Raw genomic sequence first — 18,543 nt, forward strand, 5'->3', positions numbered from 1 at the left:
GTAGACTTCAAAACAAAGAAAGTAACAAGAGATAAAGAAGGACATTACATAATGATAAAGGGGGCACTCCAACAAGAGGATATAACCATTATAAATATCTATGCACCCAACATAGGAGAACCTACATATGTGAAACAAATACTAACAGAATTGAAGGAGGAAACAGAATGCAATGCATTCATTTTAGGAGACTTCAACACACCACTCACTCCGAAGGACAGGTCCACCAGTCAGAAAATAAGTAAAGACACAGAGGCACTGAACAGCACACTAGAACAGATGGACCTAACAGACATCTACAGAACTCTACACCCAAAAGCAACAGGATACACATTCTTCTCAAGTGCACATGGAACATTTTCCAGAATAGACCACATACTAGGCCACAAAAAGAGCCTCAGTAAATTTAAAACGATTGAAATTCTACCAACCAACTTCTCAGATCACAAAGGTATAAAACTAAAAATAAATTGTACAAAGAAATCAAAAAGGCTCACAAACACATGGAGGTTTAACAACATGCTCCTAAATAATCAATGAATCAATGACCAAATTAAAACAGATCAAGCAATATATGGAGACAGATGACAACAACACAATGCCCCAAGTTCTGGGGGATGCAGCGAAGGCAGTTCTAAGAGGAAAGTATACAGCAATTCAGGCCTATTTAAAGGAGGAAGAACAATCCCAAATGAATATTCTAAATTCACAATGATTGAAACTGGAAAAAGAAGAACAAATGAGGCCCTAAGTCAGCAGAAGGAGGGACATAATAAAGATCAGAGAATAAATAAATAAAATTGAGAATAAAACAAAAGAAAAAAAAATCAATGAAACGAAGAGCTCATTTTTTTTGAGAAAATAAATAAAATAGATAAACCCCTAGCCAGACTTATTAAGAGATAAAGAGAATCTACACAAATCAACAGAATCAGAAATGAGAAAGGAAAAATCACAACAGACACTACAGAAATGCAAAGAATTATTAGAGAATACTATGAAAATCTATATGCTCACAAACTGGATAACCGAGAAGAAATGGACAACTATCTAGAAAAATACAACCTTCCAAGACTGACCAAGGAATAAACAGAAAATCTAAACAGACCAATTACCAGAAATGAAATTGAATCGGTAATAAAAAAACTACTGAAGAACAAAACCCATGGTCCAGATGGATTCACCACTGAATTTTATCAGACATTTAGAGAAGACATGATACCCATTCTTCTTAAAGTTTTCCAAAAAATGGAAGAGGAGGGAATACTTCCAAATCATTCAATCAGGCCAGCATCATTGTAATACCAAAACCAGGCAAAGACCCCACAAAAAAAGGAAATTACAGACCAATATCCCTGATGAACACAGATGCGAAAATACTCAACAAAATATTAGCAAACTGAATTCAAAAATACATCAAGAGAATCATACACCATGATCAAGTGGGATTCATCTCAGGGATGCAAATATGGTACAACATTCGAAAATCCATCGTTATCCACCACATCAACAAAAAGGACAAAAACCACATGGTAATCTCCATAGATGCTGAAAAAGCATACAACAAAATTCAACATCCATTAATGATAAAAACTCTCAACAAAATGGGTAAAGAGGGCAAGTACCTAAATGTAATAAAGGCCATATATGACAAACCCACAGCCAACATCATACTTAACAGCGAGAAGCTGGAGGCTTTTCCCCTAAGACTGGGAACAAGACAAGGATGCCCACTCTCCCCACTTTTATTCAACATTTTTCTGGAGGTCCTAGCTATGGCAATCAGACAAAACAAAGAAAAGGCGGGCAGATTGGTAAGGAAGAAGTCCAACTGTCACTATTTGCAGATGACATGATATTGTACATAAAAAACCCTAAAGACTCCATTCGAAAACTAGAACTAGTATCTGAATTCATCAATGTTGCAGGATACAAAATTAATACACAGAAATCTGTTGCATTCCTATACACTAACGATGAAATAGCAGAAAAGAAATTCGGAAAACAATTCCATTCACAATTGCATCAAAAAGAATAAAATACCTAGGAACAAACCTAACAAAGGAAGTGAAAGACCTATACCCTGAAAACTACAAGTTACTCTTAAGAGAAATTAAAGAGGGCACTAACAAATGGAAATTCATCCCATGCTTTTGGGTAGGAAGAATTAATATTGTCAAAATGGCCATCCTGCCTAAAGCAATCTTCAGATTCGATGCAATCCCTGTCAAAATATGAACAGCACTCTTCAACGAACTGGAACAAATAGTTCTAAAACTCATATGGAACCACCAAAGACCCCGAATAGCCAAAGCAATCCTGAGAAGGAAGAATAAAGTAGGGGGGGGGATCTTGCTTCCCAACTTCTAGCTCTACTACAAAGCCACAGTAATTGAGACAATTTGGTACTGGCACAAGAACAGAGCCACAGACCAGTGGAACAGAATAAGAGTCCAGATATTAACCCAAACATATATGGTCAATTAATATACAATAAAGGAGCCATGGATATGCAATGGGGAAATGACAGCCTCTTCAACAGGTGGTGTTGGCAAAACTGGACAGCTACATGCAAGAGAATGAAACTGGATCACTGTCTAACCCCATACACAAAAGTAAACTCAAAATAGATCAAAGACCTGAATTTAAGTCATGAAACCATAAAACTCTTAGAAAAAAACATAGGCAAAAAACTCTTGGAAATAAACATGAGCAACTTCTTCCTGAATGTATCTCCCCGGGCCAGGGAAACAAAAGCAAAAATGAATAAGTGGGACTATATCAAGCTGAAAAGATTCTGTACAGCAAAGGACACCATCAATAGAACAAAAAGGCATCTTACGGTATGGGAGAATATATGACATCTGATAAAGGGTTCACATCCAAAATATATAAATAGCTCACGTGCCTCAACAAACAAAAAGCAAATAATCTGATTAAAAAATGAGCAGAGGAGCTGAACAGTCACTTCCCCAAAGAAGAAATTCAGATTGCCGACATGCACATGAAAAGATGCTCCACATCGCTAATCATCAGAGAAATGCAAATTAAATCCACAATGAGATATCACCTCACACCAGTTAGGATGGCCAACATCCAAAAGACAAACAACAACAAATGTTGGTGAGGATGTGGAGATAGGGGTACCCTCCTGTACTGCTTGTGGGAATGTAAATTAGTTCAACCATTGTGTAAAGCAGTATGGAGGTTCCTCAAAAAACTTAAACTAGAAATACCATTTGACCCAGGAATTCAACTCCTAGGAATTTACCCTAAGAATGCAGGAGTCCAGTTTGAAAAAGACAGATGCACCCCTATGTTTACATTATGCAGCACTATTTACAATATCCAAGAAATGGAAGCAACCTAAGTGTCCATCAGTAGATGAGTGGATAAAGATGTGGTACATATACACAACAGAATATTATTCAGCCATAAGAAGAAAACAAATCCTACCATTTGCAACATGGATGGAGGTAGAGGGTATTATGCTCAGTGAAATAAGCCAGGTGGGGAAAGACAAGTATTAAATGATTTCTTTCATCTGTGGAGTATAAGAACAAAGAAAAAAACTGAAGGAACAAAGCGGCAGCAAAGTCACAGAACCCAAGAATGGACTAACAGTTACCAAAGGAAAAGGGACTGGGGAGGATGGGTGGGAAGGGAGGGATAAGGGGGGCATTACGATTAGCACACATAATGTAGGGTGGGGCACAGGGATGGCAGTACAACACAGAGAAGACAAGTAGTGATTCTGTGTAGTATCTTACTATGCTGATGGACATTGACTGCAATGGGGTACGTTGGGGGGACTTGGTGATGGGGGGAGTCTAGTAACCATAATGTTGCTCATGTAATTGTTTATTAATGATACCAAAATAAAAAAACACAAATTTTTAAAAAATGAAATAAAAAATTAAACAATAAAGAAATATTAGCAAAATAAAAAAGCTAATGTTGTTATTAAGGAATTTCACATGATTTCTTGCAGTGCCCATCAAGGTCACTTAATTCCTCCAAAGCCCGAATTACACTTAGATTCAAGATAGCCCTTTGTAAAAAGACCTATGCTTAACCCAGACTTGTCCTGTCAGCTGGCCCCAGATTCTTTTAAAGTTGAGGGTTGTTTTTTTTTTATCCTAGGGCTGATTGTTTGAAGGAAAAACACAAGCTTGTCCTCACCAGCCAGGGGTGGTTGGTAACAGCCAAAGGCCCTCTTGGCACCCCTGCCCCTGCCTGCGAGGAGGGCAGCCTGTGGACGGAGCTGCGTGGGGGCCTGTGGATCTCCTCAGCTGCATTCTGGGTCTACCTGCTTCCTCTCAATTATAGTGAACTCAGGACTGTGCAAGTTCTTTGCAAAATATGAAGAGACTATTAGTGTTGATAGGACTGCATTTCCTCATGTCATCCCCTGATGGCTTTATTTTCCTTTCTCTCAACTTGGTCACAAAATGGAACTGAAATAGGCCTTAAACCAAATGAAGTCTGCTCCATTCTTGAAGTGAAACAGAATTAAATTATTCATCTTCATCTTGTTCCCAGTTCAGGTACATTGTTTTCTTTTATATATAACCCCTGAGCATTTTTCCCCAAGGACTTGGGCATCCTGAAATGGCAAGACAGGTGTGTGCTGGCCAGAGTCTATGTCCCCAAAAGCTTCTGAAAAGCTGTGGCACCTGAGAGGGCAGGTGGAAAAGTGAGTCTTCTTCCAGAACCACTCCCTCACTGGTGCACAGGGCACTGTGGACAAGGGTTACTGCAGCGAGCAGGGCACCTGCTTGCTGGGGATGCTGTAACACAGCACCACAGCCTGGGGGGCTTAATGGAAACGTACTGCTCAGAGTCCTGGAGGCTACGTGTCCGAGACCCAGGTGTCTGCAGGGGTGATTCCTTCTGAGGGCTCGGAGGGAGGCTCTTTGGCCCTCCTCCCTGGCTCATAGATGGCTGACTCCTCACGTCACCATCCCTCTCTCTGTTTATGTGCTGATTTGTGCCCAGATTTCCTCTTTTTTATCATATTGGATTAGAGCCCACCCTAATGACATCATTGTCACTCCATTTCCTCTGTAGAGACCCTATTTCCAAATAAGGTCAAATCCCAGGTACTAGGGCTCAGGATTTCAACAAACTTTTTTGTGGGGACGCAGTTCAAACCATGGCAAATGTCACAAAAGAACAAGGTGGTTCACTGGTTCCTTTATTTATTTTGGGGGTCAGGGAGGGATGCAGAGGAAATTACTTATGGAGAAAGGGTCGGGGAGGGTTCGAGCTAGAAAGCAGGGCCTGAGCGAGAAAGCAGGAGCTGATTCTATGGTTGAAAGGAGTAGTGCACATTCGTAAGTACCTGGTGCGAGTTTTGTAATAAAACCTACCTTATGAACAAGCACAGTGGAACACTACTTAGTACATTCATACAGATTTCTACCATATCGAGATTTTTATATATACAGTTTATGATCTATTTTTAATAAATGTACAGCTTGAAAAAAAAGAGATCCTCCTTGAATAGGTACAGCATTAAACACAAAACCAACATGGGCCAGCCACATTCCAACTGAAGACCCAGAGAAAGCAGGCTGACAGCCCAGTGCCCAGCCCCTGCTTGGCCCGGCAGCCCCTATGGTCCCTGCAAGTGTAACCGGTGACCCTGTGTGCCTGTGGGCTCAGCAGGTCACGCTGGCCCTTGGCATTGGCACAGCAAGTGCCCGCTCAGGCCAAGCCCAGCCTGCAGAGAGCGGGTGCTCCCTGAGGGAAGGTGGCAGAGGGGAATGTGTGTATCAGGTAAGGAAAAGGGAGATAAAAGAAATGTGCTCTTCAACTAAAGGCACTTGTCAGTGGCTAGCCTACAGCCATTCCCCGGGCCCAGCAAGTGAGCGGGGTGCTGTGCTGTGGGGCCAACAAAGTCTGGGCGGACCTCGTCCATCCTCTCACCAGGTTTAAATACAATAAATAAATCTTAGTGGGTGGTCGTTTTGCCTTTCTGGGTTCCTATGAATAGGCTACCTTTTAGGGTCAGTTCTGGAGGGACACTCCGTGTTCCCAGACCAGCTTTTCCGTGTCCTCCACGGGGAAGGTGCCAGAGTGACTCCAAGCCTTGGGGAAGCCTTGCTCGCTGTGGATCAGGGGAGCTCCTGAAGTCCCCTCCCCTGTCTGTGCCAGGAGCTCCTTGGCCCCGTGCGTCGGTCTCTGGGCACCTTAGATCTTGGTCACGTAATTGTTGGGGAACAGGCCCTGCTTGCCTCGGAGTCGACCCGTCCACCAGCCAGAAGGATCTGCAGGGAGATGGAGAGGGTGAAAGGGAGGGTGAGCAAGGCTTTTTGTGCTGGGACCACACACACCCTGCGCCCAGTGTGCATCACGTGGGCAAAGGTGATTTGGCTCCCCCCACATTCTTTGCCCTTCTTTCCTTTCTTTTCAAGTGAAAAAGTTTGTCCTGAAAAGTCGCCTCCCCTCCAGGGCAGGCACACAGACGCGCCACTCAGGCCCCCTGCAGGGAAGAACCTGCTGCTCGGCCGTGACGTTTTGCTGACAGCTGCGAGCAGCCAGCCCCCTATGACTGCCTGGCCTCGGAGAGGAGGCCAGTCGCTCCTCCTTAGGCAGCCTTGGGCCCACTCCTGGGCCAGGGCCCCCTCAGCAAGCAGTCCTTGCTTTGGAGCAGCTGCGAGGTTGGCACAGACGTGGTCGGCTGGCTCCCAATCCCGCCGCCTGCCCTTTACTTCGCAGGGCGCGGCCACTGCCCGTCCCCGCACCCAGCTCCGCCTCAGGGTCCTGTCTGCAGGGAAAGCTCACCTGCAACACTTCATGAGCCTCACTTCCCATCTCCCATTCCCTCCTGCACTGAAAGTACTGGGCAAATATTCTTCCAGGTCTTTTTCTGTGATTGTAAACATATATATATTCATTTTGAACAGAAACAGCCATTCTGTATCATGCTTTTTGACACTTAATAGATACATAGAATCTTTCCACATCTCTCATTTTTTAAATGGCTGCATTGTTCACCAAAATAAATCTAGCTCTTCCCTTACTGGTGGACATTTGTTCCCAATTTTTCACTATTAATGCAATAAACGTCCATATATATCTTCATGCCCACATGCACGTGGTACTATAGGCTAGATTCCTGGGTCAAAGATTATGGACATTCTGTTATCCTTTGTAAGAAAATATAATTTATTTTTTGCTTTAATATGTATGTTTGAAAGTACAAAAGGATAAACAGTGACAAGAGCCACTGAAGTCCCTTCCTTGAGGACAAACGTATTACCTATTTCTTATACTTTCATCCAGATATATCATGTACGGAAAAGCAAGTATTTATAAAAATTATTCCCTTTTGTACACAACTGATGGCATACTATGCATACCATGTTTCTGCACTTTAAAAAATCTTAATAAATATGTACGAAAGATCACTTCCTACCAGTATATACAGAACTTCCATATTCTCTTCTACAGCTGCATATATTCCACTGTTCACGGCATGTGCCTACTTTTCTATCAGCTGTTGGCCTTCATCTTACAGAGCAGTTCTCTATATATTAGCGCATTTGTCACCTCAGTTGCAGACACTCCTTGCATTTTTATTAACTTTTAATAATATTTTACTATTTACGTAGTTGCATCAAATTATTTTATGGCTTCTTGGCTTTCTATTCACTTTTTGAAATCCTTTGCCACACTGATCTTAACGAAAAAGGAAACTTTTTGTTTCTTTTATACATTTAGACATTTATTTATTTGGGATTTGCCTTGGTGGAAAAGGTTAAAATAAATCCAAAGACATTTTTTGACATGGGGATTTAAACATTTTGATAAATACTGTTAAACTTCCTCCCCAAAAGTTTATTCCAGCAGTAAATAGTGAAACAAGGTGCCTATTTCCCTGACTAACTGCAGTATTACAGTCCACTCATTACTTGCAATAACAAAATTCAGAAAGTTCTGAAAAATCAAAACTTGGCCAGAAGTGACATGAGTTTGTTTATTAACACTCCCTTCCCACAGAGTGTGATTGCTCGTAAGTACTGCAGGAGAAACACTGAGCTTACCCTAGACTGCTGCCCTGGGACCCACAGGGGTGGTATATGATATATCCCATACACCATTATTAAACTCCTATTTCTAATTTCTGAAATTCATTTAGCTCTCAGGGTTTAGGAAAGGGAATGTGGACTGTGTCCCACCTTAACTTTGCTGGTGTCTCAGGTGGAATGTTTTGTTCTGCAGGTCACTGGTTATTAGAGAGAGGCCCTACACATTGCTTCCATAGTCTCTGTCCACATTTGGACTGGACCATCCTATTATTCATGCAGAGAAGCTATATACAGGTACAAAACATTTTTTCCTAGTCTGTTTTCTATAATTTTACTTTGCTCCTGGTGCTATTCGTGATACAGAAGGTTTTAATTTAGCCTTTTTATGAGGTTAAATCCTGTATGTTATTTGGGATGATGTCCCAAGGAAGACTTTTTCCACCCAGAGATGAATATGATATTCTAGGTTTCCTTCTAAGACTTTTATAATTTATATATTTTTAGGTCTTTAATTCACGTGATATTTATTTTGTGTATGAGCTAGAGATCTAACTTTCTTTTCAAAATGGAAAGTAATTGCCTGGTTTTCCATTGATTTCAAATGCCAAATGAAGTATTTCAAATTTTCAAGTAAATCTGTCATTTATTAAATACCTATACATAGGGGGGATCACGGGAAGATGGCGGCGTGAGTAGTTCAGTGGAAATCTCCTCCCAAAAACATATTTATGAAAATACGATAAATACAACTATTCCTAAAAGAGACACCAGTGGATGCAGTACAACAGCCAGGATACATCTACATCTGCAAGAACTCAACATCACACAAAGGGGGTAAGATACAACCACGGCCAGGCGGGACACAAACACTCCCCCACCCGAGAACCTGGAGGGAAGAAAGGTGTCAGAACGGGGAGGGAGTGAAAGCCCAGGACTGCTAAACAACCAGCTCTAGAAATCCACACCCGGAGCGCAGACACAAGGCACACGGGGTGTTGGATATTAAAGAAAAGGGAAAGCAAAACCTGTGGGCAGGTCCCCACAACTGGCAACCCTGAGACAAAAGAAAAGTGAGTACTTTTTGCAAGTCTTAAAGAGACAGGGACTCCACATTTGGATGAAGTCCTGGCACACTTAGTCAGCAGCTGGGAATCCCAGGGAACTTTAGGCACCCTAAACCCCTGGGCGGCAGCACAGCTCTGAAGCCCCTCACGGCACTAAGCAGCCTGACAGTCGTACCCCCAACTGGCGCGGACCCTGACACACCGGCCCAGTAGTGGGAGAGTGGCAGCGCACGACGGAGGGGACCGGGAGCGGCTCATGCGAGCCCACCATGGCAGTGACCGACAGCCCAGGAGCAGCCTGCATGCGCCGGCAGCAGCGGCGCCAGAGGAGCCCGGGAGAGGCCTGCGCACACCTGCAGTAGTGCCAGAGGGAGCACCCGCGCTCCCAGCAGCCGACAGGAATCCTAGCCCGACACACAGCAGCGCAGGCTGGATCCAAAGGCCTCTGCTGGCACATAGCTTCCCGGCAGGGGCGCCGCTATTGCGGACAAGCGCACCTGGCATGCCTGCCACTCCCTGCAGGGCTTCGCGCTGCTCTGATGGAGACCCGCCCACAGCAACTTAGGGGATTAACCCAGTGGCTGCTCCAGGAGTGCGGGTAACCGACACAGGCAGCGGAGAACAGCAAGACATGCAAGCAAGCAGGAAAGGACTTTCTTCTCCCAGCTGACACACCGGCAACCTGCCTACAGCCACCACTATCACCATGAAAAGGCAAAAAAATATAGTCCAGTCCAAAATAGTTCAGACAATCCCTGAGAGAGGATCTGAAGAGAGACAGACCTAACCCCTCCCCCTCAAAAAGAATTGAAAATAAAAATCATAAACATGCTGACAGAGCTGCAGAGAAATATACAAGAGCTAAGGGATGATGTCCGGAGGCAGATTACAGAAATGAAACAATCTCTGGAAGGATTTATAAGCAGAATGGATAAGATGCAAGAGTCCATTGATGGAATAGAAACCAGAGAACAGGAATGCATAGAAGCTGATGCAGAGAGAGATAAAAGGATATCCAAGAATGAAACAATATTAAGAGAACTGTGTGACCAATCCAAAAGGAACAATATCCACATTATAGGGGTGCTAGAAGAAGAAGAAGAGAGAAAAAGGGATAGAAAGTGTCTTTGAAGAAATAATTGCTGAGAACTTCCCCAAACTGGGGGAGGAAATAGTTGCTCAGACTATGGAAGCACACAGAACTCCCAACAGAAAGGAACCAAAGAGGACAACACCAAGACACATAATAATTAAAATGGCAAAGATTGAGGACAAAGACAGAGTATTAAAGGCAGCCAGAGAGAGAAAAAAGGTCACCTACAAAGGAAAACCCATCAGGCTATCATCAGACTTCTCAAAAGAAACCTTACAGGCCAGAAGAGAATGGCATGATATATTTAATGCAGTGAAACAGAAGGGCCTTGAACCAAGGATACTGTATCCAGCACGATTATCATTTAAATATGAAGGAGGAATTAAACAATTCCCAGACAAGCAAAAGTTGAGGGAATTTGGCTCCCACAAACCACCTCTACAGGGTATATTAGAGGGACTGCTTTAGATGGGAGCACTCCTAAAAACAACACAGAACAAAACACCCAACATATGAAGAATGGAGGATGAGGAATAAGAAGGGAGAGAAATAATCATCAGACTGTGTTTATAATAGCTCAATAAGCGAGTTAAGTTAGTAAGGTACTAAAGAAGCTAACCTTGAACCTTTGGTAACCACGAATCTAAAGCCTGCAATGGCAATAAGTACATATCTTTCAATAATCACCCTAAATGTAAATGGACTGAATGCACCAATCTAAAGACACAGAGTAACAGAATGGATAAAAGAGCAAGACCCATCTATATGCTGCTTACAAGAGACTCAGCTTAAACCCAAAGATATGCACAGACTAAAAGTCAAGGGATGGAAACATATTTCATGCAACTAACAGTGAGAAAAAAGCAGGTGTTGCAGTACTAGTATCAGACAAAATAGACTTCAAAACAAAGAAAGTAACGAGATAAAGAAGGACATTACATAATGATAAAGGGCTCAGTCCAACAAGAGGATATAACCATTATCAATATATATGCATCCAACACAGGAGCACCAACATATGTGAAACAAATACTAACAGAATTAAATGAGGAAATAGAATGCAATGCATTCATTTTGGGAGACTTCAACACACCACTCACTCCAAAGGACAGATCCACCAGACAGAAAATAAGTAAGGACACAGAGGCACTGAACAACACACTAGAACAGATGGACCTAATAGACATCTATAGAACTCTATACCCAAAAGCAACAGGATACACATTCTTCTCAAGTGCACATGGAACATTCTCCAGAATAGACCACATACTAGGTCACAAAAAGAGCCTCAGTAAATTCCAAAAGATTGAAATCCTACCAACCAAGTTTTCAGACCACAAATGTATAAAACTAGAACTAAATTGTACAAAGAAAGCAAAAAGGCTCACAAACACATGGTGGCTTAACAACATGCTCCTAAATAATCAATGGATCAACGACAAAATTAAAATAGAGATCAAGCAATATATGGAAACAAATGACAACAACTAAACAAAGCCCCAACTTCTGTGGAATGCAGCGAAAGCAGTTTTAAGAGGAAAGCATATAGCAATCCAGGCATATTTAAAGAAGGAAGAACAATCCCAAATGAATAGTATAGTCACAATTATCAAAACTGGAAAAAGAAGAACAAATGAGGCCTAAGGTCAGTAGATGGAGGGACATAATAAAGATCAGAGAGGACATACATAAATTTGAGAAGAATAAAACAATAGAAAAAAAATCAATGAAACCAAGAGCTGGTTCTTTGAAAAAATAAACAGAATAGATAAGCCTCTAGCCAGACTTATTAAGAGAAAAAGAGAGTCAACACACATCAACAGAATCAGAAACAAGAAAGGAAAAATCACGATGGACCCCACAGAAATACAAAGAATCATTAGCGAATACTATGAAAACCTATATGCTAACAAGCTGGAAAACCTAGGAGAAATGGACAACTTCCTAGAAAAATACAACCTTCCAAGACTGACCCAGAAAGAAACAGAAAATCTAAACAGACCAATTACCAGCAACGAAATTGAATCAGTAATCAAAAAACTACCCAAGAACAAAACCCCTGGGCCAGACAGATTTACCTTGGAATTTTATCAGACATACAGAGAAGACATAATACCCATTCTCCTTAATGTTTCCAAAAAATAGAAGAGAGGGAATACTCCCAAACTCATTCTATGAAGCCAACATCACCCTACTACCAAAACCAGGCAAAGACCCCACCAAAAAAGAAAACTACAGACCAATATCCCTGATGAATGTAGAAGCAAAAATACTCAACAAAATATTAGCAAACCGAATTCAAAAATACATCAAGAGGATCATACACCATGACCAAGTGGGATTCATCCCAGGGATGAAGGATGGTACAACATTCGAAAATCCATCAACTCATCCACCACATAAACAAAAAGAAGGACAAAAACCACATGATTATCTCCATAGATGCTGAAAAAGCATTCAACAAAATTCAACATCCATTCATGATAAAAACTCTCAACAAAATGGGCATAGAGGGCAAGTACCTCAACATAATAAAGGCCATATATGAGAAACCCACAGCTAACATCATACTGAACAGTGAGAGGCTGAAAACTTTTCCTCTGAGATCAGGATCAAGACAGGGATTCCCCCTCTCCCCACTGTTATTCAATATAGTACTGGAGGTCCTAGCCACAGCAATCAGACAAAACAAAGAAATACAAGGAATCCAGATTGGTAAAGAAGAAGTCAAACTGTCACTATTTGCAGATGACATGATATTGTACATAAAAAAAACCCTAAAGACTCCACTGCAAAACTAGTAGAACTAACATCGGAATTCAGCAAAGTTGCAGGGTACAAAATTAACACACAGAAATCTGTAGCCTTCCTATACACTAACAATGAACTAATAGAAAGAGAAATCAGTAAAACAATTCCATTCACAATTGCATCAAAAAGAATAAAATACCTAGGAATAAACCAAACCAAGGAAGTGAAAGACCTATACCCTAAAAACTACAAGACATTCTTAAGAGAAATTAAAGAGGTCACTAACAAATGGAAACTCATCCCATGCTCCTGGCTAGGTAGAATTAATATCGTCAAAATGGCCATCCTGCACAAAACAATATACAGATTCGATGCAATCCCTATCAAATTACCAACAGCATTCTTCAGTGAACTGGAACAAATAGTTAAAAAATTCATATGGAACCACAAAAGACCCCGAATAGCCAAAGCAATCCTGAGAAGGAAGAATAAAGCGGGGGGGATCTCGCTCCCCCACTTCAAGCTCTACTACAAAGCACAGTAATCAAGACAATTTGGTACTGGCACAAGAACAGAGCCACAGACCAGTGGAACAGAATAGAGACTCCAGACATTAACCCAAACATATATGGTCAATTAATATATGATAAAGGAACCATGGACATACAATGGGGAAATGACAGTCTCTTCAACAGATGGTGCTGGCAAAACTGGACAGCTACATGTAAGAGAATGAAACTGGATCACTGTCTAACCCCATACACAAAAGGAAATTCAAAATGGATCAAAGACCTGAATGTAAGTCATGAAACCATAAAACTCTTAGAAAAAAACATAGGCAAAAATCTCATGGACATAAACATGAGTGACTTCTTCATGAACATATCTCCCCGGGCAAGGGAAAGAAAAGGAAAAATGAACATGTGGGACTATATCAAGCTAAAAAGCTTCTGTACAGCAAAGGACACCATCAATAGAACAAAAAGGTATCCTACAGTATGGGAGAATATATTCATAAATCACATATCTGATAAGGGATTGACATCCCAATTATATAAAGAGCTCATACACCTCAACAAACAAAAAGCAAATAATCCAATTAAAAAATGGGTAGAGGAGCTGAATACAGTTCTCTAAAGAAGAAATTCAGATGGCCAACAGACACATGAAAAGATGCTCCACATTGCTAGTCATCAGAGAAATGCAAATTAAAACCACAATGAGTTATCACCTCACACCAGTAAGGATCGCCATCATCGAAAAGACAAACAACAACAAATGTTGGCAAGGTTGTGGAGAAAGGGGAACCCTCCTACACTGCTGGTGGGAACGTAAATTAGTTCAACCATTGTGGAAAGCAGTATGGAGGTTCCTCAAAATGCTCAAAATAGAAATACCATTTGACCCAGGAATTCCACTTCTAGGAATTTACCCTAAGAATGCAGCACTGCAGTTTGAAAAAGATAGATGCACCCCTATGTTTATCGCTGCACTATTTACAATAGCCAAGATATGGAAGCAACCTAAATGTCCATCATTAGATGAATGGATAAAGAAGATGTGGTACATATACACAATGGAATATTATTCAGCCATAAGAAAAAAACAGATCCTACCATTTGCAACAACAGGGATGGAGCTAGAGGGTATTATGCTCAGTGAAATTAGCCAGGTGGAGAAAGACAAGTACCAAATGGTTTCACTCATATGTGGAGTATAAGAATAAAGGAAAACTAAAGGAACAAAACAGCAGCAGAATCACAGAATCCAGGAATGGACTAACAGTTACCAAAGGGAAAGGGACTGGGGAGAATGGGTGGGAAGGGAGTTATAAGGGCGGGGAAAAAGAAAAGGGGCATTACGATTAGCATGTATAGTGTGTGTGTGTGTGTGTGGCACAGGGAGGGCTCTGCAACACAAAGACAAGTAGTGATTTTACAGCATCTTACTATCCTGATGGACAGTAACTGTGAAGGGGTATATGGGGGGGACTTGGTGAAGGGGGGAGCCTAGTAAACATAATATTCTTCATGTAATTGTAGATTAATGATACCAAAAAAAAAATACCTATACATACATGGGTCTACTTCTGGATTCTATTCTATCCCATTCATCTGGGTGTCTAGTCCTGTACCCACACCACACTGTTTAAATTACAGTGATAATTTATAGCATGGTTTGATAACTTCTAGGATTCTACATTTTACACAAATATATAATTGCTTTAATTATATCCAATACATGTTGTTTCTAGAAAAATTTGAAAATTTTGAGAAATGAAGAAAGTAACACTTAAAATCGAACACTTTCAAAGGTCACTTTAACATTTTCTATATACATGCATGAAAATACATATATACAGCCATCTAGCATATGCATTTTATATTTTTACAAAAACGGCACTACAGCCCCCAGTTTATAACCTTTTTCCTATGAACCATTTTCCATTTCAAACATATACTGTACTTTCACATGATTATCTTTAATAAAAAAAATTTCTTCATCAAATTTGCCTGAATGGAAATAGCAAAGTTTATGTATTGGATATTAGATAATTTCCAGTATTTTTGCTGAACAAAGCCAGGGATAAAAATCCTTTTTTGTGTTACTAAGAGTTTATTTCAACACTTATTTTTACTTCAACATTTTTGAAGAAGAATACTGAACAGATTAAAACACTGAAAGCTGTAGAAAACTAGATGGCTAAAGGAGATAAAAATAACATCTAGAGGCCATCTAGAAGGAGGCGGGTCCGGGCACCTAGGATTCTCCCCAGAGTGGGCGCATGGGGTGAAGGAATCTGTTGAAAACACAATTCCTGGAACCATCCTTGTCCCTGCTCGTAAGCCTTAGATGTCTCCGGGCTGTCCTCAGAAGTTCTCCAGAGCCCGGCGTTCAGGGCCCTCTGGGGCCAGGCCACTGTGAGCTCCCTCTCATGTCCACGACCTCCCCGTGGAGAGTCAGCACTGCGGGGCGGCAGCGGCTCATTTTCTCAAACCACCTGCTCTTCCTGGCCTCCACGGCTTCTCTCTCTGTCTACCCCTCACCACAAACACCATTTCCTTCATGGTGCTTTCCCCAGCACCCTAAGTCAGGAGTTATACTTGCTTTTATGCTTCCATAAGCACTACTGTTTGATTATTTGTATATTATGTTCTAACTTCAGCAAATACCTGAAGCATTCGGCCAAGTCCACAGACCACCTTTATAGTGGATGTCATGGGCTGCCTCCCGGGCTTCCGCTCTGCCTTCATTCTGCGGCCTAGGAAGTTAGCTTGGGTCCGCCCCAGCCGTCCCCTAGGCAGTCCCGGCCTGGTCTAACGCATTCAGGTACAGCCCTGGTCTTGCCCAGAGATCGGTCTAGGGATGGGCTCACAAGCAATTTGTTCCAAACCGAGCAAAAGCTAGGACTTATGTCCTCTGGCTGTGTTTCAGAGAAATCAGATTGCAGACATGGTTTGATCCATTGGCCTAGAACTAATGTAGCCATTTTGTTACCACAAGAGAGAAGAGCCCGAGAAGGGTGCAGATACAAAGAAGAGGGCAGAGCCGAAAGCAGCATTGAAAAGTGAAGCTGGAGTCTTGATCAAACCGAGCCTGCCCCAAGCTTCAGTTAGAGGATCCTCTCCATTTCCTTTGTGTTTAAACTAGTTGAGAGCGGATGTGGCTGCACACTCTCTGCGAGGCTGTCCCGGCCCGCCACCAGCCACGCCCTTACCTTCCTTGATAATATCGATAACGTCATTGGCATTGAAGCTGAGTTCATCCGTGTCCTGAGCGTCATAGGCATACAGAGCCTTGCACTGTGGCACCTGGGGCTTCGGCTTGGGCTGCGGCTTGGGTCTGCCCCCTGCTGGGGGAGGCCGGCTGGTCGTTTGTCTCCGGACGCTGCGGAGAGAGCAGAGGCAGGTGAGAGGCGGGACAGGGGGCCGCGGCACCGAGTGCTGGTCTGGACCCTGGCCAGCACTGGCCTGCTCACGTGCAGATCCAGCTCCGTCCTCAGAAGGTATGTTGCTCCCTAAACTTTCTCTGAGAATAGAAATATCCTCCTGACAAGGTCATCGTAAAACCACATAGCTCGTATTAAACATTAACTGCTGTTCCTGTGTCCCCAGCACAGACGGAAATATGGAAAACATACATATTTGTATCAAAGCATATAAAGCATACTTGCACATTAAAAAAAATCATAGTACATACAGTCATGTATCTGGACTTTGTAAACAGAATGGCCAGGGCCATGGAAGCCGGCAGGTGCCTTCTCCCTTCCAGAATGACCACCGCCCTGCACCGCCCTACAGACCACACTGCCCGCAGTCGCCATGAACACGTTGTCTCAAAGGCATATAACTAAGGACAAACCAAAGTAAAGCCTACACTTCCTTGCTTACAAAAGAAACGTAAGCTTAAGGTTTCTTCTAGAAGGGTTAGGCTGAACCCACCATAGTGGGGCGGCCTGTTGGGAGGAAGGAGGAAAAGGGAGGGTCTTTCCTCAGGCTGAGCTCTGGAAGGAAAAAGCACAGCCGGTTGTGAGCTGTTCTCTGTAGGCCAGAGTCCCGCTGTCCTTGAGGTCCTGGGGTAGTAGATGCTAACTTGGTGCCGCCGAGCAAATCCAATCAGGAGAGTGCGGCTGGGGGCCAGGGCCCCTGCTGCCAGCTGGGTGGCAGAACTGTCCCCAACAGGTGCGGGCTTCCCTGCGTGTTCCTGGGGCTCCCTCTGTGGGAGGGAGCAAACCCAGTTACTCAGGCGCCATTCTTCCCAGGTCACCCCCTGCCCCACCTTTCCACCCCCACCAAGCACTTTTCTTTTATCATAGATCAATAAATAGCATGGCATCACCTCCTCCCTAGCCTACTGGAAATCCCTATTCCCTGCTGGAGAAGTGCTTGCTTCTCTGAAAGCTGGCTGGGCAAGCAGGTTTTTAATTAAGCAACCTATATTTTAGGGATGTGTCAGCATTTGGTTAATAAGAGCCATTAGCCTGGACACCAGAAGTCATCTGATTTCACAGCAGCAAGGACTGGGGGTGGTGTGTGTGTATTCGAACACCCTGGAGGGAGGAGAGCCTGCAGACTGGTAGTTCCAGGGAGTGGGACTGGGGGGGCACGTGCAGGTCTCACTCTCACACACACTCCCCAAATACTTGTAGATGGGGATTTGGCCTTTATGTCCAAAGGAAAAAACCTACCATCATTAGTGTGGATTGATAAGGTGTCTGAACCCCAAGACTATAGGAACTTTGGTGTGATCCCCATGCATGGGGGGGTCTCTTAATGGGGAGACACAGGTGGGTGACCCCCTAAAAGGCAGGACTATCCCAGCCATCCTGGGAGGCACTCCCTGGCTCCTCTGCCCCCGGCTAAGCCGTCAGTTCCTCCTCCTTCATGTCTTTCCTGCCAGGTGTTTAGCTCTTTCCTTTCTGGGCCCTCTGAGCATCACCCCAGCTCAGCATTTATTAGTTATCTTCACTTTACACTGAAAATTCTTTGAGCAGCTTCTCTCTGCTTTTGGGAAATGAGCCCAAATCCTTCAAAAGTCCCTGCCAGTGGGCGCTTGCCTGCTCCCAGCCTGACATCCTTCTGCAGGCCACACTGGCTCC

General features: G+C 42.8%; 2 protein-coding genes across 5 annotated transcripts in view; one reads left to right on the forward strand and one right to left on the reverse strand.

Moving 5' to 3' along the window:
* Positions 1-5,036, forward strand: part of CCNB2 (cyclin B2) — a 30,476-nt gene extending 25,440 nt beyond the window's left edge. The window contains exon 9 of the mRNA XM_073211924.1: positions 4,144-5,036. Within this exon, the coding sequence (XP_073068025.1) occupies positions 4,144-4,149 (6 nt within the window). The 3' untranslated portion in view covers positions 4,150-5,036. The remainder of the gene's footprint in view (positions 1-4,143) is intronic.
* A 140-nt stretch (positions 5,037-5,176) lies between these two features.
* Positions 5,177-18,543, reverse strand: part of MYO1E (myosin IE) — a 200,610-nt gene continuing 187,243 nt past the window's right edge. For all 4 annotated transcript variants that reach the window (XM_037004271.2, XM_073211921.1, XM_073211920.1 and 1 more), the window contains 2 exons: positions 16,663-16,832; positions 5,177-6,272 (listed from right to left, as the gene is read on the reverse strand). In XM_037004271.2, coding sequence (XP_036860166.1) covers positions 6,196-6,272; positions 16,663-16,832 — 247 coding nt within the window. In that variant the 3' untranslated portion in view covers positions 5,177-6,195. The remainder of the gene's footprint in view (positions 6,273-16,662; positions 16,833-18,543) is intronic.

Source organism: Manis javanica, chromosome 8, assembly GCF_040802235.1.
Source record: "Manis javanica isolate MJ-LG chromosome 8, MJ_LKY, whole genome shotgun sequence".
Lineage (NCBI taxonomy): Eukaryota > Metazoa > Chordata > Mammalia > Pholidota > Manidae > Manis > Manis javanica.